Source organism: Danio rerio, chromosome 7 (genome assembly GCF_049306965.1).
Source record: "Danio rerio strain Tuebingen ecotype United States chromosome 7, GRCz12tu, whole genome shotgun sequence".
Classification (NCBI taxonomy): Eukaryota; Metazoa; Chordata; class Actinopteri; order Cypriniformes; family Danionidae; genus Danio; species Danio rerio.
The window spans coordinates 12,684,506-12,710,000 of NC_133182.1; the positions used below are offsets into that span (position 1 = coordinate 12,684,506).

At 36.9% G+C, this 25,495-nt stretch overlaps 1 protein-coding gene across 3 annotated transcripts in view; it reads right to left on the reverse strand.

Annotated features, from left to right (window-relative positions):
* Positions 1-25,495, reverse strand: part of adamtsl3 (ADAMTS-like 3) — a 391,526-nt gene that overhangs the window by 319,355 nt on the left and 46,676 nt on the right. For all 3 annotated transcript variants that reach the window (XM_003198899.7, XM_068222541.2, XM_068222542.2), the window contains exon 3: positions 8,952-9,071. In XM_003198899.7, the coding sequence (XP_003198947.5) occupies positions 8,952-9,071 (120 nt within the window). The remainder of the gene's footprint in view (positions 1-8,951; positions 9,072-25,495) is intronic.

Genomic DNA, 25,495 nt, shown 5'->3' on the forward strand with positions numbered 1-25,495 from the left:
TCCCAGGTTGAGCGCCCCCTGCTGGCCTCACTAACACCACTTCCAGCAGCAACCTAGCTTTCCCATGCGGTCGCCCATCCAGGTACTGGCTGGGCACAGCCCTGTTTAGCTTTAGTGAGTAACCTTGTGAGAGTTGATGTTTAACAGAGCAAGGACATTTTCACAGTATGTCTGATAATATATTTTTCTTCTGGAAAAAGTCTTATTTGTTTTATTTAGGCTAGAATGAAAGCAGTTTTTAATTTTTTAAGAATCATTTTAAGGTCAAAATTATTAGCCCCTTTAAACTATACTATTTTTAATAGTCTACAGAACAAACCATCATTATAGAAAAACTTGCCTAATTACCCTAACCTGCCTAGTTAACCTATTTAACCTAATTAAGCCTTTAAATGTCACTTTAAGCTGTATAGAAGTGTCTAGAAAAATAACTAGTAAATATTATTTACTGTCATCATGGAAAAGATAAAATAAATCAGTTTTTAGAGATGAGTTATTAAAACTATCCTGTTTAGAAATGTGTTGAAAAAATCCTCTCCGTTAGAGAGAAATTGGAGAAAAAAAATAAATAAATAGGAGAGCTAATAATTCAGGGGGGCTAATAATTCTGACTTCAACTGTATGTATATACGTGTAAATATATGTACGTATTTGTATGTGCATTTGTAAAATGGCTACTTGTATGCTCCATGCAACTGAACTGCCCCTACGGGACAAATAAAGTCTCACCGAAACAAAACTAAACTACAAAATTATGATATGATATCCACATCACAACCCCTAGTCTGCACTGTATGTCACATATTCTCAAAAGCAACCAGGACTTATTTTAGAAAGTGCAGGACTGGCTGTGAGTGGAAACACTGGCACTAGCAATCTGCCCGCAGCCAGAAAACTCCAGCTGGCTAAACTCAAAAGTCTCGAGCAGGTAGGGCAACACAAAAAACCATTAGACATGCTTTACGGTGCTTTCGGAGGAGAGCTGCTTTATGCTGTAAGGTTGTCTGTCAGGCGCTTGGGCTGGCCGTGGAGATGCCCAAAGGGAACATGTGCATTATCTATTAGTTTAAGCCCCATGTCTGCAGGGAAAAGCCCTCCATCTGTGGCTCGGGCCTGGAGCGCATCCACCCTTTCTCTGGCATCAGAGGCGGCGTACTGGAGAGAAAAACGGCACGCAGGCAGTGGTGGCATTTGCTTTTGAAAGGCGAGGTCTTTACCTTGGGAAGGTTTTACATCCTTTGACATGTTCTGAATGCGAAATGACAGTCGGTAAAAAAGATTAAGAAGATATGAGAAGGTCTTTTTCATCCATAATGGAGAGATTCTTTTTTACAGCAAGTTTTTTTTTCTGTCTGCCTGAATGGAAACTGTGCTAAAATCATTGGGAACTGTATACATGTGCTGCACAGACATGCAGTCTGAAGTACATGCATTAAAGGCTGTACGGACTACAGTGGTTGTAATTGTGAGAAAAATAAGTTGGAATTGAGGTGAAAAAAAAAGTCATAATTGGCAGATATAAATTCACAGATCTGAGTCTTCTACTCTTAAAGGTGCTGTAAGTACGTTTTTGACTCTTCTAAAGCATAAAATACTGTAATACCCATGAAGGTATTTAAAAGGGGTGTCCCAGAATGTAATTTTAAGGCTTGGTTGTGTTTATAAGATGCAAAGCAATGTGTGCTCATGTTTCACTCGAAGGAAATTATGTTATTTTTTCATATATCTCACTTCGATTATACACAGCTACTCAGCTAACATGAAAACGACTGTCATATTTCCTATTTCCTCTGAAAGGCTCTGACTCTGTGACTCAAGTGACTCTGATTGGTCATCATCATAATGTGCTGCGATTCACGGATCGGCTCCACGTCACGCCCGTACAAGCACTTGCTTTTCTGCTGTGTAAACAGTCAGTCAACCTCCTGCCTGCTCTCTAAAATAAAATCTGACAAGTGTCTGTAACGAGTGAAAATGGGGTGCAGCTCCTTTAAGAAACCTCGTCTTTGTGTGTGTCTATGTGTGTGTGTGTGTGTGTGTGTGTGTGTGTGAACTTTCTGTAGCAAGCGTATGTGCGCAAGACTCTTTTTTTCTTTTTCTCTGATGCTCGGATTAAGTTATTTTCTGAAAAACATCGTGACAGGTTTTTCTGCTGCTACCATGAGTCAGGTGAGCTATCCTGCATTTTTTTAACTCAACAAGTTACACGACATCTTTCACATATTATATATTATTTATATATATATATATATATATATATATATATATATATATATATATATATATATATATATATATATATATATATATATATTAAATACAGATCCTATTTACCATATTAAGTAACCTACTTTGTTAGGTGCGCAATCTGACAATGACAATGACACATAAAATCATAAAAATAAAGCTTTTTTATTTTGGTCACTTGTCAGACAATATCTATAACGGTAGAAATTAAGCCAAAGGACGGTTGAATAACTTTTATTTTCATCCACGATCTTACTTTCTTTACGATTTTATTCCACAGAGCATCTGACATCATGTACCTCACCCAGGAAATGCGTTAGGGCCTCCCCAACCGTAATACACCTAAAACACAGATTGCCGCAAGACTCGTCAATAATGACAGGGAAGCGTTTTCTCTCATTATCTGCAGGGAAAGAGTTTATTTATCGATTTTATGCATTTATCAATTTTATGCACATTAAAATTATTATGCACACCATAGTACCAGCCATACATGTAAAGCACAAATAATGTCCTTCAATTTGGTCACGTCCAGCGACCGTCATCCATGAACCAGTTGCCATCTCCATTTGTTAGATGTTTGCTCCCACTTTATTTTGCAGTCTGAAGTGCGTCAAACACACATAACGACCAACAACGACATCCATAAGTCATGTAAAACAATTAATTGCAAACTGAAATAAATATAATTTGATTATAAAGTTTGGAAATGGATGTTTTATGAGATTGTTTACATTTTTTGGCGATTATTTTGGGTTTAATTAGTATCGCAACAGTTTAGGACTGTTGATTTTTGGTGGATTCAGCAATCATGGAATCACGAATACTTAGGAGGTCTGTAAAATAGCTAATTTCTAATGAAATATTTGCCATGATCACAAGTCATATTACTTTTGTAGTTATTTTACAAGATAGTACTAAGCTTAAAGTGCAATTTAATGGCTTAACAAGGACAATTAAGATGATTAGGATAACTAGGCAAGATTAACTGAGCAAGTCACTGAACAAAATTGGTATATTCTGCAGCATATTGACCTTATTCTGAAATGCGGAAGTGCGCCTGTTTTCGCGATTGTCTTAGAACTTCCGATTCAGTCACCTATGGGAGAAACGACTAGGAATAATAAACGGCAGAAAACGGTCAAACTACTTGCTCTACAAACAAATGTTTGCATGACTATACAGACCAAGTAGAATAATATAATAAGAAAATATCAAATTGCAACATCAAGCAGCGTAATGAGCAGTTTTTAACGTCAAAAAATGAATGGAAGTGAATGAGACCGGAAGTCTCAAGCCAAAAAGATTCAAATGGCAGTGCCCACTCGACGACGGACAATAAGGTGAATAGAATAATTTTTTGAGAACGCTAATAATATTGACTTTGAAAATTATATTTAAACTACTTTCTCAAGAAGAAAAAAAAAACATTAAATAAAATACCGTTAAATAAAACGTCCTTACTCTGTTAAACATCACTTGGGGAATATTTGAAAAAGAATAAAAATCGTTAAGGGTTGTACCCTGTATGCTACAGCTATATTAGGAGCAGTGGGAAAGAATACTACAATAAACATAGCCAGTATGAGTGTGTATTTGCACACACTCACACCTATCATCATTGATATACAACAGCAGTGCATTGGTACAAGCCCACATGAGCAGAAATGCTTGAGCGTCTGTCATAACAACAGGAATTCAGCGTGTGTTTGCGTGGTTGCTGTGCCACCGCCGCATTCCAGCACTAAATCACCATAATAAAATCCATCCTGGACATGCATGCCAACACGTCACAAACACAACAACTGGCCAGGAAACAGAAATCAGTGCTGACACACGGTGCGTTTGGGTTAATGGCTCCAAGGGCAGGCGTTCAAAAGAAAACAGTCGGGCAGAGCTTTATAATAATGCACATAAACTTGGGGTTTACCTGGGCTTTTGTGTTACGGAGGGTTTACCGACACAACCTGGCCTAAATTCCCCTTAAGCCGTGAGGCTGATCTGAAAGTCTTAAACGATTGCGCTGAGTGGAAATAGCTCAACAGTGCTAAAAACCATTGCTAATGCTGAAGACTGAATTATGTCTGCAAAATGATTTGACTATATCAATATCTACATTGGCGGCACGGCAGCTCAGTGGTTAGTACAGCAAGAAAAGGTTGCTGGTTCGAGACCCGGCTGGGTCAGTTTGCATTTCTGTGTGGACTTTGGATGTTTTTCCCATGTTCACGTGTGTTTCCTTCAGGTGCTCCAGTTTCCCCTACAGTCTAAAAGCATGAGCTTTAAGTGAATTTCGTAAACAAAAATTGGCCAATCAGGCGGAGCAACCATTGCACCACCACCAGGGCCGGCGCGTCCATAGAGACGACCTAGGCGGTCGCCTAGGGCAGCAGTACAGAGAGGCGTCCGCAACACCCCCATTACCACCCACATCCTCAGTTATGTCCGCGACACCTCCCTCACCACCTGCGTCCTCAGATATATTCGCGCATAGGCGACAGAATAGAGAGGGCAGCGTCAGCGACACCTCCGTCAGCACCCGCGTGTCCTCAGTTATATCCGCGCATAGGGCGACAGAATAGAGAGAGCAGCGTCGGCGACACCTCCCTCCCTCAGCACCCGCTCGTCCACAGTTATATCCGCGCATAGGGCAGCAGAATAGAGGTCCGCGACACCTCACTTCATTTTCATAACTGGTCACTTTCATTCTCACATTGGCGTTGAGGGCGGCGTGATCGTCCTCTGCCTAGAGAGGCAGTTCAGCTTGCTCCGGTTCCACTCATGTTTTTATGCTGTGTTGACACCAGACATGGAACGTGCGGATAAATTGTGCTATTCGCGCATAAATAGACACGTGAACATTGTTTACTCACTTCATTCGTACGTCAAATTCACAGAGCAATTGACATGTATTTGCATCATGGACAGGGGTTCTGTCTTCGGAGTGACTGTAGCTTCATTGCTAAGTGGCTAACATGGATTTTATTGAGATAATAACTGTGTTTATGTGCTTTATGAAGGCTAAAAAAGAGTGTTGATTCGTTCGGTGCCCTGTCTGAGTCCACTGGATCCTTTCAGAGGTGCTCCCAGCTCTGTGAGTTCATAAACTCCTCCAGAAACTCTGTGGATGATGGAATCTTTCAGCGGTGCTTCCGACTGAGCCGAACCCAGTTTGTTTAGCTGTTGTCCGCTGTCGGCAAGAGGATTTTCCCCCAGGACTCCAACAACAATCATGCCCCTTACAAGAGCAAGCTCCTGATTGGTTAATGTGGCGCATATTGAGACTAAATTAAATCTACTTTCAATGAAGTTCCTCTTCTTTCTGTGATTAGTATTAAAAAGATATTTCCTAAATATTAAAACCCTCGTTAAGGCCAGGTTACTCATGACACAACTATAGCACAAATAAAACCAAAACACATCACTGATATAATTTCTTGCTATTCTTCCGGATGTTTTCCTCTCAGCGCAACACAGACCGTCATTATTCAAGATTGATTTGTGTCCTCCTGTGAATGAATCACTGAGTCACTCAATAACACACCCAAGAGACTTTCTCGCTCACTTTCTGCAGAAAAATTCACACAGCACAAAAGACAAATCGAAAGATTTAGTAAGCTCCCTACCTAGGCAGCATTTTAAGGAATCGTATTGCTTTTGACACTAGCACTGATGTAACAGAAATATATAGTAGAGAGCATAAATATTTTAAAGACCAATGAATTCTTGCAGAAAGACACAGCACCACAAAAACAATCATGTTTATTTTGAATGCATCCTTAAGTTTTATTCAATATTTAAAAAAAACTGTGATAAAAATACTTAATTAGCTTATTATTAAGGTATTTTAATGTGCAGGACAAGTTCTAGGTATATCAATTCATTTTAACATATTTTACACTAAATTTTTTAATTTGCACTTAATATGTTTTCTTTCTACATAAATATTTAATCTGATGTTAAATCTTTATTAAGCATTAGTTAACAGCATTACTTAATGTGAACTAATAATGCAAAACCAATTCTAAAGTACATATTAGTTTTATTTAATTTTAATTTCAATACATAGAAGTATATTGTGAAAAGAAAAAATTATATTAAATTTCATATTTCTTAACACTGGAACTAATAATAAACAACCTTTTAATTTATTTATTTATTTCATTAATTCTACTATCAATGATTCATGAATACTCTAACAAATGCATTGCAACTTATTTGAATAGAAGAAAGTGCATATGTGGTGTACAAACACACACATTTTACACATATATATTATATATTTATACAACAGTTCTGTCTGGTTCTTGAGTCTGATTGGCTGACAGTTGTGCGATATTCTGCAATAACTGCACTCGTACAGCCTTTTCACTCTTGTGTATTACTCCGCCCACATAGAGCAGATCAATGAACTCACTACAGTTCGACAAATATTGCAGCTGTTGGACAACATAACACACTTTTGGGGCTTTTTTAGGCAAAAATGTAGTTGCTTAGTTTTCAACTAAGCAGTTTATTTATAAGGAAAGTGCCTATTTTAAATATTTATCAATTCTGAGATTCAGCGCTTCGGCATCCATCAGCCTGTCATTGAGGAGAGCAAAGGCTGTTGACATTCTGCCACAAGAAGGCAACCAAGTCTGCATAATAAGCCCTTAGAGGAGAAAATCTCAGGGTAATTTATAACTACAGCTGACCAAATCATTATAAAACAGGTAAGTGACATTCTAAGTCAATCTCTCTCTTTTGTATTTTGTAGTGCTGCATTTTTACCATAGTAATCTGGTAGTGTTTGCTTTGCTTTGGCTTTTTTGAGGTTTATTATTTTAATATCCCAATAGCAACAGTGAAATACTGGGAAATCTCTGTAGACTGATGGCATTTCATGAGGTTCAACCTTATAATCTTAAATGTGAGCAAAATCATCTGTTTTGTCTTCACTTTAGACATTACGCTAAAGAATCATTCAAATACCAGCTCTACATTGATGTTTGTCAATGAGCAACGGTTTCTGTTGTTCTGCTGTTTCTGCTATTCATTTGTGAATGAATCTTCATTATAAACGACTTGTGTGAACCATCGATATCCTTGTGTCTCAATATACATATCCACCTTTCTGATCTAAATGGCATATAACTAAGGGTGTCACGATCCTCCAAATCCTCGATTCGATTACATTTTCGATTCTAAAGGCACGATTCAATTTGATTTTCGATTATGAATAATTAATTAATTAATGACCAATTAATTATTTGTAGCCTACCGTTTAAACTACCTGACCTGTATGGTCTGTTTTACCCATAAACAAATCATACAGTAAATGAATAAAGGCAAGATACACACATAATTACCACCTGTCAATCACTTTTTCTGCGGGACTCGTGAATAGGCAGTGATCTGTGTCGTTATAATGGCGTCAGTATAAAAGAAGCACAACCAACAGGAACCAGCCAACAGTATCTGAGGTGTTCGCTAAAATGACTAAGTACAAGTGAATGAAAGATTGAAGCAGTCCTCTGACTGCCTGGACCTGCTCTCTCGAGCGCATGGCTGTGTGTGCGTCTGTGTCTGTGTGCTCATGTGATGTGCATTTTCAGAGGTAGAGAGGAAGGAGGGCTGCTCAGAAATGCTACACGCCACTGTGGATGTCAAATCGTTGTCTTTCTAAAATGCCGTTTAAAAACAAAGACAGTGTAAACAGGGCCTGAGTGTGTACTTTTCGCGAGCGGATTTGCAACGGGGGTGGGCGAAGGATCGCGATGCCGGTGTTGTCTATCGGACGAACCGTACGTAATACGTACATAGCAGAGCTTGCAAAACTGTGTTTTTTTTGTCGACAACCCGAACGTTGTCAACATAACTCACTGGAAATCCAAAATGCTTAAACACCGGCGACTTCATTGAAAGAGGAGAGAGTTTAAGTTCTGTCGACGGGTCTCCTGCGTCTGCAGTTTAACAAGCACTTCAACAAGCCTGTTTTTTTTCCCGCTTGGCAAGCCAAGCTGACGTGACATGGGGGCGTGGCAGCATCGACGATTCTATTTTTTGATTCGATAATTGAAATTGAGCATAAATTTCGATTGATTTCGATTAAAAATTTAAATCGTGACACTCCTATATATAACATATGTAATATTCAGTAATTTAGGATAGAAAGTATGCACTTTGAGGAGCATGCGCTGTTATGTTATCAGGCACCCTTAAAAGTTACTTCAAAAACTAGCCGTTACTTCACTTAGCCGATAGTAATACAAGTTTCTAGCATCAGCGTCTTGTCATTTCATTTACATTGTTTGCTGATTATATTCAGCAAAACTAGCATAAGCCTAGAATTTAGTGCAAGTCGCTGCTACTTTAGCTCATGGTCAGTGCAGCAAGAAACTGTATTATCATCAATAGCGTTACTTGCTGAGCACAAAAGTTAGTACCTTGCAAAATACCTATGAAGTGTTCTGTTTTTACACTTAGTTCTCTTTGTTTGCTCGGTACTACACCCATGTGCAGTGCAAAAGTCCAGCAATTATTTTACAGCGTATAACAAACACATGCTATTATCTGTCATTAATTTCAAGAAGCTAATGAACCACAATCAGTTCACCGTCATTGCGCACAATTAAATCACTGCAGGACGTGTCAAGAATGACTGGAGTTTAATTAGATATCATGCCAGCCTTAATCCAGATAATTATATGAGCGCTTCTGACCTGGTCATCGTAGCGGTAGGTGAGATACTGCTCTCCGGTTGTGTCTTCCAGAAAGCTTCCTTGTGGAGAAAGTGCAAATTCGGGGAGGAAATAAGCGCTCTGTGTCTGACTCGCCACCCCCTGTAAAAACAACACCACAGCAGCACATTAAAAAAACAGATTTCCTAAACACTGCAAATTAGTGTGGAAGCGCGAGCTCATAAAAGTGTGAGGAGAGTGGGACGGTTTGCTACTGATCTACTGACAGTGTGCTAATTAAAGAATGCAGACAAAGCAACAGCTCATTTTACAGAATGCCCACACACATATATCATGGTCTGTTGAAATTCTTGATTCTGATTGGCTGCAATCAAAAACGACAGGAACTGTCCGTGCTTTAAGTGACTTTTATCACAGTTTGAAATAAATGCTCATCCCTCAAACATTGGTTGTAAAAATAGTAACTTAGCGAAAATTGCTGGAGTCTTCAATCCTCTAGGACAGTCCGTGGTCCAGTCCGGTCACCATGCGCACCGAACCCAACACGCAACCATTTTCATACCTGCTCCCTGTTCTTCAGTTCGCGTGCACCCCGGATAAAATCTCCCGGATTTTATGATCCGAATGTGGACAGGTATGCATAGGATATGACTAGTTTCATTTTCATAAGGTTTCTTCTGGAGCATCAATAGTGTAAATTGCTTCAAATTTAATCCGTTAAATAGACTTAAGCAGTCATTTACTTGTTCAAGCATGAAAAAAAGATGAAAGGATGTTTAAAGCAAGTGCCATCAGGAGCAGTAGGCGAGCGCTAAAACTACATTGAAAATACTGTGGTGTAATACAGTGCTGTGCAAAAGTCTTAGACCCCCACTTACAGTTTTAGTTTTAGTGAAGGTATAATGATATTACATATACCTTCTCATATTCTTTATTAAAATACAACCAGAAAATACAGGTCGCACTCTTGCCTTACAGAAGGTCACTGGTTCGAACCTCGGCTGGATCAGTTGGCATTTCCGTTCAAAAGTCTATTAACATGCGGTACAGGTGAATTGGGTAGGCTAAATTGTCCGTAGTGTATGTGTATGAATGAGAATGATGGGTGTTTGCCAGTGATGGGTTGCAGCTTGAAGGGCATCCACTGCGTAAAACATGTGCTGGATAAGTTGGCGGTTCATTCCACTGTGGCGACCTCTGATTAATAAATTTAAAAAATTAATTAATTAATGATATGTAAATATTTGGGTTTTCTTTTCAGAAATTACACTGTCCCAAATAAAAATCTGATAATCTGATAGAATATCTGCTGCGACATTCAGATGGTAGGGTCAGAATTCACTTTACTTAAATGACCTCAACAGTCACCAGATCTCAATCCAATAGAGCACATTTGGGATGTGGTGGAACGGGTCATTCGCATCATGGATGTGCAGCCGACAAATCTGCAGCAACTGCATCATGCTATCATGTCAATATGGAGCAAAATATCTGAGGAATATTTCCGTCACCTTGTTGAATCTATGCCACGAAGGATTAAGGCAGTTCTGAACGCAAAAGGGGGTCCAACCTGGTACTAGTAAGGTGTACCTAATAAAGTGACCGGTGAGTGTATGAACATATATGGACATGATTCATTATATAATTATTAATCTAATATATTAAAACATATATCTACTTATTTGAAATTCCCATGGTTGAAATAAATATATGTAAACAATCATTTTTGCAATATATGATGAATGTATAACATATACTTTTTATATATGTGAAATCCAAATTTAAACTTGCATGTATTTCCATGTAACAGATTTCTATAAGGGGTATTCCACTTTTTTTGCATTGATGCTTTTCATCTTTGAACCTTTGAATTTAAAAAAATGGTGTGCACAAACAGTATGATATATGCATATGAAATGAAAGTGAATCACATACAGTTGAAACCAGAAGTTTACATACACTGTAAAAAAGGCACATAACCATTTAAATTAAGTCAGATGTTAATGTGACTAAACTGTTTTCTCTTTTAGGTAAGTTAGGATTATCAAATGTGTTTCTGTTATGCTAAATAGCAGTTTTTTTTTATTGTTATAACTTTTTTTGAAAGTCACATTTACATAGAATAAGTTTATTATGCCACTGAAAAAGCTCAGTTGATGATGTCAATGTTTTGGAAGCTTCTGATTGGCTAATTGACAACATTTGAGTTAATGGGAGGCACAACTGTAGAATAGTATTTAAGGAAAACCTCAAACACACGGCTTCCTTGTGTTTAAATATGGGAAAATCAACAAGCCAGAATCAATAAAAAAGCCAGATTACAATTTGCTAAATTACACTGGGAACAAAAGTAATTTTTGAAGACATGTCCTGTGCTCTGATGGAACTAAGATTGAACTGTTTGGGCATAATGACCAGTGTTACATTTGGAGGACAAAGGGGAAAGCTGACAAGCCTAGGAACACCATTCCAACTGTGAAGTATGGGGGCGGCAGCATCATGTTGGGGGGCTGCTTTGCTGCAGGAGGGACTGGTCCACTTCACAGCATAGATGGCATCATGAAGAAAGAACATTATGTAGAAATACTGAAGCAACATCTCAAGACATCAGCCAGGAAATTAAAACTTGGCCACAAATGAGTCTTCCAAACAGACCATGACCCTAAGCATACTGCCATATTAGTTCAAATGTGCTTTAAGGACAACAGAGTGAATTTTTTGGGGTGGCCATCACAAAGCCCCGACCTCAATCCTATAGAAAATTTGTGAGCAGAGTTGAAAAAGCTTGTGCGAGCAAGACAGCCAACAAATCTGACTCAGTTACACCAATTCTGTCAGGAGGAATGAGCCCAAATTCCTTCAAACTATTGTGAGAAGCTTGTGGAAGGATACCCAAAACATTTGACCAAAGTTATACAGCTTAAAAGTAAAGCTAAAAATATACCAAGGAAATGTATGTAATTTTTACTGTCTAGAAATTAATTAAAAATTCTCAAAAAAAAAAAAAAAAACTCATTATTCTGTAATTTAGCAAATGTAAATCATTTAGATCAGTGGTTCTCAAACTTTTTTCATCAAGTACCACCTCAGAAAAAAAATAGTCTCTCCAAGTACCACCAAAATGAGCAGTATTTAAATACAGTAGCATAGTAGGCCCAGTAAAGCAGCTCCAACTCTGCACAGTTAAAAAATGTGGCAGATTACCTCAGAAATATAGGCTATATGTCATTTATGGCATATTATATACATAATTTTGCTAAATTTTGAAATGTGTGTAGCATGTACATGACATATTTCATTCCTCCGCGTACCACTAGAAGGAAGCCTGTGTACCACTAGTGGTACACGTACCACAGTTTGAGAACCACTGATTAAGATAATCCTAACGGACCTAAAGTAGTAAACATTTAGTATGATTTACAATTAGACATAAAATAATGTTTATGTTCCTTTTTTTAGAGAGTATGTAAACTTTTTTTTTTTTTTTACTGTATATCAGCTTCTAAATATCAAAAAGCACATACAGACCGACATATAAAAAATAATCGTCCTTGTGAAATGAACCTTGAAACCTGCCAGCTGCTTTCCATCTCCTCTATTCCCAAAACCAGTGGAAGATAAAGGACTACAGCGAGCACAAATTAGGAGGAAATTTAGCTGTTGTTAAAGCAGTGTCGAAAGTTCAGTGTGAGATAGCGAGAAAAGAAAAGCAGCACTCGCTCTGTTGGCTCAAACTCCCTTTTGTCTTAGAGGTTTATTGAGGAAGATAAGCTGCAGCACATGCGCCAAATCCTCCACCGTTCACAGCAATTTCAAGTAGCCTAGCGTGTGTTTACCGTGCTAATGCCAGGCCCGGTGACACACTTATAAACAATTTATGGCCGTTAAGGAGGTTATAAAATCAGTGTGAGCTCCTGAAAAGCTTGTTTCCCCTCCTTTCTCATTAAACAGGGAAGTATTTATTGGAGACGCTTGGTTTTTAATGGTCAATTCCGGTTGACAATTTGTTACAAGCCGATTGGCCAATCCCAATTTGTTTTCATGCATTTATTTACTTTAAAGCTGGAAACCAGACAAGGAATGTCAAATATGAACACATGAACTAGATGTTTATTTGCTGCTTTATTGCAAATTAGAGGAAACCACTGCATTATAATCACACAGCACCCGATATAGTGTACATACATAAGCTTATTCAGCTTCAATACTCCAGTGTTCAGTCACATGATCCTTCAGAAATCACTGTAATATTAATAATTATTGTTATTATTATTATTATTATTATTATTATTATTATTATTATTATTAATGATAATAGTAATAAAAGCAATAATGACTGGAGTAATCATTTCATTTGAAACTACCTAAAATAAGTAATAAATATATATTCAATATTGTATGATAAATAAATATTTAAAGGTGCAGTAGATGATCTTCCATAAAGCTAACAGCTTAGCATAAATCTCTGAATCACAGTCCCTCCCCTGCCGTCCAGAGCCACGCCTCCTGAAACAGGAGCACACGCACCTTAAAGATGACAGCAAAATAACCCTCTCTCATGTGTTAAATGCGACTAGTTCTTGTCTGGCGGCATGCAGGAATTACACTCATTACTAAGCCAAACTGACATGCTATTTTAGAGCGAATATTTAATAATAATAATAATACTTTTTATTTATAGGCGCCTTTCAGAGCACTCAAGGACACCTTACATTATGTCACAGGCACATTATAAAAACAAGAAAGAAGAGTAATAAAACATAGTGTTAATCCATAAAATCATTAAAAGCAATCATGAACAAAAAGGTTTCTACCTGGGATTTAAAATTGGAGATAGAATCCACCTGACGAATATCTAATGGCAGGGAATTCCATAATTGTGGTGCTGTGCAGCTAAAAGTGCATATATATTTAGAGTTGCATGGTAAACAATATAGAGACTAGGCGGAATAGCGCTATTTACTTGTGTTTTGTTGTTAAACTTATTAAAATCTACATTATCGATGGTGTAAAAGGTCCCTTATGAAACTGAAAATAGCCTTATCAATCTTTCACCAGAAGATTCTAGTGGCTGAAAAACACTTCTGTGAAGATATAACCCATTTGTAACAACAACATCCAATGTTACATCAGCTTAGCGTGAAGTTAAAATAGTTTTAAAACAGAACATTACCTGCGTACAAACGGCTGCGCAGTTGATTAAATCTGCATTTGCTGACTGACAGTTTGGTCTACTTATCGGCATTATGAGAGATGTTGGTCCGACTCTATTTAGTTGGATGAACATTTTTTAGTTTTATGCCTTTATACCAAAATATAAAAATACATATAAATATATTTAGATCATTTACTTTAATCATTATTATTAGACTGTAAAGAGACTTTCAAACAGCACAACAAAAAATGCTTCTGAAGACAATCTCCTACTGCACCTTTAACAAATATATACCAATTCTATAATAACAATTTACACATATATATATATATATATATATATATATATATATATATATATATATATATATATATATATATATATATATATATATATATATATATATATATATACACACACACGCACAAAACAACAAAACAAACAAAAACAGTTGACAGCCTGAATAAAAATGCTAATTCAAGCTCCTCCAGTTCGTGGCACTTATATAAAGCGGTAGACTTAAAAGTGTGTCCTTGGTTAAAATAAAAAAAAAATTCAGTTTTTTATAATAATAACAACTGTTGTTGTTGTTGTTGTTGTTGTTGTTATCGTCGTTGTTGTTGTTGTTGTTGTTGTCGTTGTTGTCGTCGTTGTTGTTGTTGTTGTTGTTGTTTTTGTTATTATTATTATTATTATTATTATTATTAATATTAATATTGATGTTGTTGTAATAAATAATACACAAATAAATAAATAAATAAATAAATAAACTTGGTTAGAAACAATATGTGTATTTATATTTCATAAAATAAAATAATAAATCAAAATAAAAAATAAATGTAAAATAAAACTAAATTAAATTAAATAAAAATAAAGTAAAAAAATTATAAATAAAATTAAATAAAAATAAATAAAATAAAAATAAAAAATAAATAAAAATAAAGTAAATTAATAAATTAATTTATTTAAAAAATGCAGTAAAATATTTTTCATTAAAAAAAATTTAAATAAAAATTAATCACAATAAAATTATAAAATTAGACAAAATCAAATCAAATCAAAATAAATTCAATAAAAATAAAATAAAACAAAGATTTTCAGCACATCAGACTATCAAGTAATTGCTTGAAATAATCTGCAACATACAGCTGAAGTCAGAATTATTACCCCCCCCCCCCTGTTTATTTTTTCCCCAATTTCTGTTTAACGGAGAGCAGACTTTTTTTCAACACATTTCTAAACATAATAGTTTTAATAACTCTTCTCTAATAACTGATTTATTTTATCTTTGCCATGATGACAGTAAATAATATTTTGCTAGATATTTTTCAACTAGGTTAATTAGGTTAACTAGGTAGGTTAGGGTAATTAGACAAGTTATTGTATAATGATGGTTTGTTCTGTAGACAATCAAAAAATTGCTTAAAGGGGCTAATAATTTTGACCGTGAAATGGTGTTTAAAAAATTTAAAACTGATTTTATTCTAGCCTAAATAAAACAAATAAGACTTTATCTAGAAGAAAAAACATTATCAGACATACTGTGAAAATTTCCTTGCTCTGTTAAACATAATTTAGGAAATATTTAAAAAAGAAAAAAAATCAAAGAGGGGCAAATAATTCTGACTTCAACTGTTGGTTTGTTATTTAACTTGAATATTTCACTATTTAGCACACTATCAAATATCACATTGTTCTTCAATATCGCATGGCCCTAGTTTGTATACAAGTCCAGAACAGTGATTTGTCAAACGGAAACACAAAAAACAGGCCTGATGCAGCTGCTTCTGATCTCTGCTTATCAATCAGTGCATCTCTAAAATTTACAAGCTTTTGATTGCTAAAAACAAAACACACCTGGTGCGAAAAGTGAATATAATCTTATACCTAAGTAAAGGGAGTGTCTGCTGGAGCGACACATGCTAATGCTAGCTCTTCTCTAAGCACTTACAACCTAAAGAGCAGCAGAGTTTGGCAGACGGTCAGAGGAGCCGCCCGACAGCCTTTCATCACACACACACACTCTTACTGACAAGCCTGATTTAACGGCTCTGAGATATGTCTCTGTGTGCGTGTGTGTGTGTATGTGTGTGTGTGTGTATGTTGGACAAAATTCAAATAAATTTCAGGATCTGGTCCAAATGCAGAGTCACAATACAGAGCAACTACGTAAGTGTTCAACTAATTTTATTTTTAATTATTACTATTTATGCCTGCCTTTTATGAATATGTAGAATACAGCAACTGATTAGACATTTATTTTTAACACTGAATTTAGTGATGTCAAAATGATTTGCTTAATTTATGAAAATATAACATATTAATGAAAATATTTTTATGAAAAGTAGTATTATGTATAAATGCATAATAGTATTATTGTAAAACAACAGAACAGAGTTTAAAAACAAAATGTGTCTTATAAATCATTAATAATTAGATAATAATCATTATAATAAAAAATAAAATAAAAAGGTTTACAAATGTAATTAATATTAATGATTGCAAGATCACAATCAGTGCATGAATTTAAAATGTGATTGTCTAATAATAATAATGATAATAATAATAATAATTATTATTATTATTATTGTTATTATTTTTTATATTAATATGATTATTATTATTATTATTATTATTATTATTATATTTAGTATTATTTTTATTTTTATTAATATTCTTAAAAATAATAATAATAATTATTATAATTACATTGTTGTACTTATATTTTTTCATTATTACTTGGTTTCAATTATATATTAATTTATATTTTCATAAAATAAAATGTAATAAACAATTATTAAATTAAAAATGTTTTAAAAATGATAAAAAATATTGAATTTAAAAAAATAAAATAATAAAATAAAAATGTTTTATCTGTAATTAATATTAATAATTGCAAAATCGCAATTAGTGCATGAATGTGTGCATATGAAACATGTTTGTCTAATAATAATAATAATATTTTTTATGTAGTTTATTGTTATTATTATTTCTAATAATAATAGCAATAATCATCATCATATTTAATAATTATATTTAATATTATAAATACATGTTTGTTTTCTGCCCTTATTAACGGGTTAAAAATATATATTTATTTATATTTTCATAAAATTAAAAAAAAATAAATTAGATTAAAAAATTCTATTAATTATTAATTAAATAAAAAATATAATAATAAAAAAGGTTTTCATCTGTAATTAATATTAATGATTGCAAGATCACAATCAGTGCATTAATGTGTGCATTTGAAATATGTTACTCTAATTATAATAAGAATAACTACTATTATTTTATTATCTAATTCTAATCTATTTTATTAACTAGTATCTAATCCATCTTTCAGATGAGACATTAAACCAAGGTCCTGACTCTTTGTGGTCATTAAAAACCCTAAGGTACTTCTCATAAAGAGTAGGGGTGTAGCTGGCCAAATACCTCCATTGACCCTTACCGATCACGGCCCCCAAATCATCCCCATCCACCGAATTGACTATCACTGTCTCTCCACTCAACCAATAGCTGGTGTGTGGTGAGCGCATCGGCGCTGTTGTCCTGTGGCTGCAGTCGCATCATCCAAGTGGATGCTGGTGAATATACCCCCCAACCCCCCTACACCAGGTTAAACTTTCGGGCCCATTTACAGCACTGACGTACATTAAAGAAATTAAACGAAGAATAGACTTGGGTCTATTGGTGTGTGTGTATGCACCATTGCATGCAAGGATTCTGTATTTATAACCATCTCAGAGGATATTGGGGGTCGCGAGTAACTGGCATTGTCATTTTGGGGGTCATGGGCTGAAAAGTTTTCGATCGCCTGGTCTAGAACCTACCCTTACTTTCCTAATTAACCTAGTTAAGCCTTTAAATGTCACATTAAGCTGTATAGAAGTGTCTTGAAAAATATCTACTAAAATATTATTTACTGTCATCATGGCAGGATAAAATAAAACAGTTATTAGAGATGAGTTATTAAAACTATTATGTTTAGAAATGTGCTGAAAAAAATCTTATTTCCGTTAAACAGAAATTGGGGAGGGGGGGTTGGAATATACGGGAGCTAATAATTCAGGAGGGCTAAAAATTCTGACTTCGACTAATGCACACAGACTCACACAGAAATCCTTCAGGTGCTGACTGTGTTAGATGGGTCATCATCTTCTCCAATAAATTCCCTATTACGAGGCCCCAAAGGTAGCTGACAGGGGCCCGTACTGACTTACCACAACAAACTCCCTCCTGTACACACCAGAGCAAAGGAAAGAGCGCGGGGTTTAGCCATCTCTCATCAACTCCTCCAGGAAACAGCCCTGACAGAGCAAAAATAATACAGCTAACAGGAATGACTTTCATTTCACGACCAAGAATAGAAATCGCAGGGAGGTTCTGAGCTCCGCGAGGATGTTCACAATCTGACATACGATCCTTTAAGTGCCCTAAATAAGAAAAGAAAGGAAAGCCTTTCAGTGGAATGAGGGCTGGAAAATTCCCTTTATATTATGCACCATCTCTGCTTCTATACACAAGCAGGTCTTTTAATAGTGCGCTTCTTTATGTTTTACGAGAAACCATTTTGGGTGGATGCCGCTGAATCAGAGTCGAGGTCTTTTCACACTCAAAACGATAATAACTATTGAAAAAAAACTGACATTGATGATTTTATAAAGAAGGGGGTGGCACCTAACCCTGTCCCTAAACCCAGCCGTCATTGGGGGATGAGCAAATCTGACTAAATTGTATGAATTAAATTGTACGAATTCATTCGAGTAAGCCACTAAATCAAAAAGTTACGAATTTCTGGAAGATTGTGTTGGTTCTTTTTTTACTTTTACTATGGTAGAATGCATTTCCAAACTCGTTTACAGGGACGTACCTGCTGAAAAATCCAGCTTAAACCAGCCCAGGCTGGTTGGCTGGTTTTAGCTGGTCGACCAGACTGGTTTTAGAGGGGTTTTGGCCATTTCCAGGCTTGTTTCCAGTCATTTTCAGCCTGGTCTTAGCTGGTCAGGCTGGACAATTACCAGCTAAATCTAGCTAAAACCAGCTTGACCAGCCTGTTGTTTTAATAGAATTTGATGTCGCACGCCGAATGGCAAAGAAAAACCTCCGCGTTTTTAAAGTGTTTGTGTCTGTGGTCCTACTGACTTGGTAGGTGCAGAGAATAGAGTCCAACAGCCATGTGTGTATACACTATCCTGTCGCAAAATGCAGCAAAAATCCTACATGACGGTAGTAGTTTGATTAAGGTGTTTACATGTCTGTACTGCACTTGAATGATCCGACTAAAATCAGCATACTCTAAGTCTTAATTCTATTTCTGTTTAGTTCAACCATGACCTTAATTGGATTAAATGAATTAAAAATCGCTGTTTACATAGTAGAGTCTGAATCCCTGCTCACACTGTGAGATTTCAGCCACCATTTAGTCATCTGAGACAAATTTGGAAATGCTGAAAGATTCCTGAAACCCTAGGCTAAAATCTGTGATCTTTATTCGTTGGTTTGACGTTCACCGACAGCCCGTTGCGATCAGATTTTTCCTCAGATGAAGTTCTGGCAGAGTCAGCAGATTTCAGACACTTTCCTGCAGTGTGACAACAGCTGCAATGAGCGTCAATCCAAGAACCAATAGGAGCTCCAAATTTGATGACGCAATACATGCGACAATTCAAATGACCTCTGAGAAATTTCAAAACTGTTTTTTCTTCCTGGTTTTATCAAAGAGCTTAGAATGACCAAGAGGCGACACTCTAGTGTAATTTGGGAAACAGTCACTAGAGGGCGTGGCGGTCATTTTGGAATGAAAACTCTAATAGAACAACAGCATATTATAAGTCTGTTAAATAAACTTTTAAAAGTGCTGATGATTGTGATTGTATTGTCGTCTTTCAGGTTTTATCTCTGCTTTATTGCACTTTTAAAATAAATAAATAAAAAAACAAAGCAGCTGCTTGCCATCGCGACAGGAATGAGAGCCAATGGACGGCCGATCACTTTCACTCCAAAATGGTGGAATCCGGGGCTGTTGCTGGGTGCTGCTGTTGCAATGGAACGTTCTATTGAGTGTCGCCTCTTGGTCATTCTAAGCTCTTTGGTTTTATTATTGAGACACGCCGTGTGCAAAATTGGCGCTACAAGTTTACATTTGCTGTGAGGAATCCTTTCAGAATGCTGGATAGTTAAAGTGTCTCGCGTGGATTACGTCAAACTCCAAGGGTGTTTTCTTCCGCGTTTGGCATGTCTTTCAAGAGTTCACACTTAGATAATGCTTGACTATTTAAACTAGTTTGGCATGCTGTCCCGGGAGAGAAGCCTGAGCTCGGTGATGGATGAGCCCAAGGCTCCCGCCTGGTCAATAAGCATTTGGAGGGATATGAGATCAGGTAGTTCTCGATAGCCTCGTAAAATAGATCACTAGTTGTGCTAGTTTGTAGTAAGTGCTTGTGACTTTAACTTTTGTTGCATAGTTTTTGAGTGTGGGAGCAAACCGGAGTACCCGGGGAAAACCCACGCGAACACGGGGAGAACATGCAAACTCCGCCCAGAGAGTATTGGTTGGCTCAGCTAGTGTTGAACCAATGACCTCCTTGCTGTGGGGCAACAGTGCTAGCCACCGAGCCACCGTGTCGCCCAAACTGAGGAGGAGGGAGAAGGGATGGATTGGGGGGGTTTCCAAAACGAAGATGAGGATTGACGTTTAGGCTGGATATTTATATTGAATTTAGAGTGATCTGATTGGCTAGTTAGTGATTAGTGATAGGAATCAGCTGTAGTCAATCCTATCACGTGCTCCTCTCGAAATTAGTTTGAGAAACTTCACTTATTGTCATTCAGTCTGACTTTAAGACAGCTGATGTTTTACAGCGTGACATAAGAACCATTTCAGGATTATAAAAAATCTCACAGTGTGAGCCGGCCTTTAATCAGAATATTGTCTCAAACATATTAAAATCGGATTATTGGTGTCCATGTTGTAGAGAGTCAACGGATCGTTCCAGAACCGAACAAGCCATAGACCATGTTATCCTTAAAAGATTGGTTGGTGCCTACATGTCTGAGCTTTGATTTAATTTTCAAAGCAATCCACAGGCACCCAGCAAAAGGCAATCCACAGGATGACTAGCCAGTCAACATCACAGTTGCGTGTTAATTAACTTTACACCTTAAAACAATAAGAGGCTCTACAATCAAAAACCCACCAAACCGGTTTTTGAGAAGTACCTTTTGGTTCGCGTGTCCTTTGGCGTCTGCAAGGAATACACATTCTCAGGCAGACACAGAAGCGATCAGAAACGCTTCCAAAGTTTAATGGACATTTAAGTAAAACAGTTTATTTGAGTAATGTACATTTGCTTTATGTTTCTGTAGGTTTTTGTGTGTACATGTTCCATGTGTTTAACAAAACTGTTATGGATAGTTATTGAGTAATAGCCCTCAGTGACAAATGAAATCTACAGAATGTTTGTGAAATACTTCATGTTTGGTATCGACTGAAAGCTAGGAACATTTCAAATGCATTGGTTTATATGAAGAAACCATACTATGAAAAGTGTCGACGTTATAAGACTTTATTTTAACCACTATGCTATCAAAGCAGCACCCACACCAGGTGTCAACCCGGCCTCCTAGAGGGCAGAATTGGGGTGTGACTCCACCCTGCACCTTATCTGATTGGACAAGTATTGTGTAGACTCAGCCTCTACCAAAGCCTATAAAACTTTGAACAAAGGAATTTCATCGTCGTCTTTTGCCGGTCATCTTTGCCAGTCGTCACCGCCGTCGCTGCCCGGACGTCGCTCTTCTCGTGCTGTGGCCGTTACATCGCCTCGCCGGAAGCCTCGTTACATCACGGAGCAGACCGCGACCTTCACTTGCTGCCGGCTCGACCCCCGATCTGCTTGTGCAACCGCTTCAACAACAAGCCATCGGGTCAACACATCCAAACTCTGAAACTCATCCTAACTACCGGAACCCAGGAAGGACTTCGAACGCCGCCTTGTCCAACATCCGTATCTCTAGCAACCGACTAAGGAAACCCCTCTTCACCGACAAGGGAATTCCATCACGTCACTGAAGTTGCTACGCTGACCAATCAGCTTCGCCGGGATTTCCCTTTGGACCAGTCGATGAAACCAATATTCCATCAGAACGCAAGTAGCACAAACAAGGTTTCTATCCATTGCTGACACTGGTGTGAATTATGTTTAAGTAGTAAAGAATAGCAAAATTCTCTGCTTTTATGGTTTCTCTCAGGTTGCAATGCTAAGAACTCAGCAAAGGCTAGAAGTTGAATCCACTCAGTCAAAACTCTCCTCAAACTGCTTGTGCGTGTGTGTGTGTGTGTATGTGCATTTGTTTGTTTTACGTAGATTAGTACTTTGTGTTATAGAGTAGCAATAAACTTTTGTTTCGTTAAGATCCGTGTTGGTGTGTTGTGTGCTTTATAAGTTAATGCCTCAGCTTCAGATACTGCTACCTTGCTCATTAAATAATTAGATACTGTTTTTATATTGTTATTCTTGGCCACGTAATAATATAATACAGAATTGCTTTACACTAAACATTCTATTTGCTGGACAAATTCTTAAGTGTAAGCTTTAAATAATTCTATGTGAATCATGTTCGAATCTTTGATTCGAATCCCCAAAGTTTAAACATGATTTAAACCAAAGAGCTGATTCTTACAATGTAAACATACTCATTGTGCGATATACATTAAAATATGAAAATAACTTTACAAGATGACTCTATTTGTAAAGACTGGAATGATAATAAAGAGAGGATGCCAACCACTGAGGAGTTCCAGGACAACACATACACTTAATTCACTTCATTAAACATGCACACATAGAAATCACCTACACTACGTGACAGAAGTCTTGTCCTAGTTATCCTATATACTATACTTATCCTAGTTTTAGGAACAGCAAATCATAACTTGACTTCTGGTTGATCATTTGGTGTCAGAAGTGGCTTATATGAAAGGCAAAGACCTCTAGATTAGGCTTCTTTTACCACAATAAAATATGATCATGCCTTGATTTTAATTAATTAGGACAGTAAGGTAAAAAGCACTATACAAATTAACTTGAGTTGAACTGAATTGAATAATTGACCCTGATTGTGATTCAGTTTGAATACAAGGCGTTTATGTGACGCACGGTGCTGGGTTTCGTTCAGTTTAGCGCCACATACAACTCATTACTAAAGGCTCATTTCACTTCCCCTGGCATTTTACAAGAGCCGGCGCAGGTGTGCGTGTTTTCATGTGCCAGAAGATGTTTCATCAGTCGCTCCATTAGGGAACTGTAGATAGATTGTCTCAGCGGGACGTAAGTGCCAAATAAGTAAAGCACCAAGTTGACGGCTCCACCATGAATTCTAACTTGAAAGCGACCGGAGGAATGTCACATTGCTGTACAGTCAATAATGTGGCGAAAACTCTGGCTGGTCTATGGGTGTCTGGCAGCAGGCCAGCGCTTTTTCTCAGTCTCTTCTAACCTTAGATAAGCTTTTGGACTTGAAGAGCTCGGTGCCAAGGATTAGTACAGTCAGAGGAAGACTTAATCCTGGATCATAACTTCCAGAAAAAAAAAGGGTGCTCGGTTAAAACAGGGCCAGGTTAACATCTGGTCACTCTAACATTCCTCAGCGCTGAAGTCAGTGGGACGATGAAGACTCAACATTTACCCAGAGCGCTGTCCACGGGCTGGTAAAAGCACTGCAAATCGCTCAGAGAAAAAAGCGTCTGTGGTACTTCAGGTCACATGCACCCTTGTGAGACAATCGTATAATGTCCCTGACGTCGCGTAAATGCTTTCAGAGTTATTTTACGACAGCCAGTTACCGTTGGCAGAGGACACACAAGAAATGCAGTGTCGTAAATGACTCCTGCCAGTTGCAAAATTCCTGTAACTTATACTAAAACTGCTTTTCCCTTTTCTTAAGACACTTGAACTTTCGATCTCTGTAATGTGTGATGTAATGGCCATTTCTCAAGTTCTCCGGATTAATGATTTATTGCAGTGTTTTTATTCCGTGAAGGACTGATGAAAAACAAATTGTAAAAACGTGGTCACTTTGAGGATTTTTGGATAATATTTTAGAAATGGTCCCATGGCAAAAGGAATGAATATATTTATTTTTAGAAATGTTTTAGCTTCATTGATCATTCAGCTTAGTCCCTTATTTATCAGGGGTCGCCACAGTGGAATGAACTGCCAACTATTCCAGCATATGTTTTACGCAGCGGATGCCCTTCCAGCCGCAACCCAGAACTGGGAAACACCCATACACTCGCATTCACACACACTCATGCACTACGGCCAATTTTAGATCATCTAATTCACCTTTAACACATGCCTTTAGACTTGCTGATGTCTTTTGTGGTAGCTGTGACGGTTGTTGGCAGTGCTTAGAGCCCTGAACCAAACTGAGCGAGTGTTTACAAGTGCAGAGGCCAGTAATTATGATTAAGGTTTTTGCACGTCCGCCGGTTTCCACCTCAAAATGAGCCAGTTTTAGCTACTTGACAATAAAGGTGGCGTTCAGAAAAAAACTGAGATGTATAAAGGACTAGAGACCCAGACTTAAGTAAAAGTGCAAGTGCTCTATCAAAAAAGTGACTTGAGTAGAAGTAGAAGTGCTCTTTAAGCACAATACTTGAGTGGAAGTACTAAAGGATTCAACATTTTTTTTGTACTTGAGTATTGCAAGTAGTTTATTTCAAAATGTATTACTCAACTACTGAAAGTAAAAGTACAAGTATTGTGTAATGTAGTTAATAAACAAAGCAGACCAAAGACATCATATTGTTCTGTTAATTTTAAATATCTTTTTTGGGGCATGTGATTAAGCAGAACGAAAAGAAACATGGCTTACGATACTGTTTTTCTCTCGTGCTTGAACCACAGATCTGACAGATTATAACAGCTTTAACACACACCTTTTAAAGTTGTCACAAAAACACTCCGTAATCCACTCAAAATGCTATTGAAACCCATTTTTGCATTGCAAATTACCGGTTGTAAATGCTGTAAACAGAAGTTCTAAACATTAAAAGTTACCTCACAAACAGGCCAGCGGGTCACATGTCCAAAGTGAGAGAGAGAGAGAGGTAAAGATGGAGTTTTACAGCATTTCTCCGTAGTAGTGAAATAGCAAATCAAACCAGCAACCTTCTTGCTGTGAGGTGACTCATTTTAAACTAATAGTGCGAGCAGCTAAATTAATTTTTTGAGTGTAACTCATAAATGTGTGTGTGATAGGTTGCCTTATTATTTAAAGTTGGCTCAAATTTCCTTTGAAACTCTAAGATGAGAATCTGTGTTGTTGAAAGATTTTGGGACACCGTTGATGAAAGTTTTCGATCCACTTCAAATTGTTTACAATACATTATTATTCAATT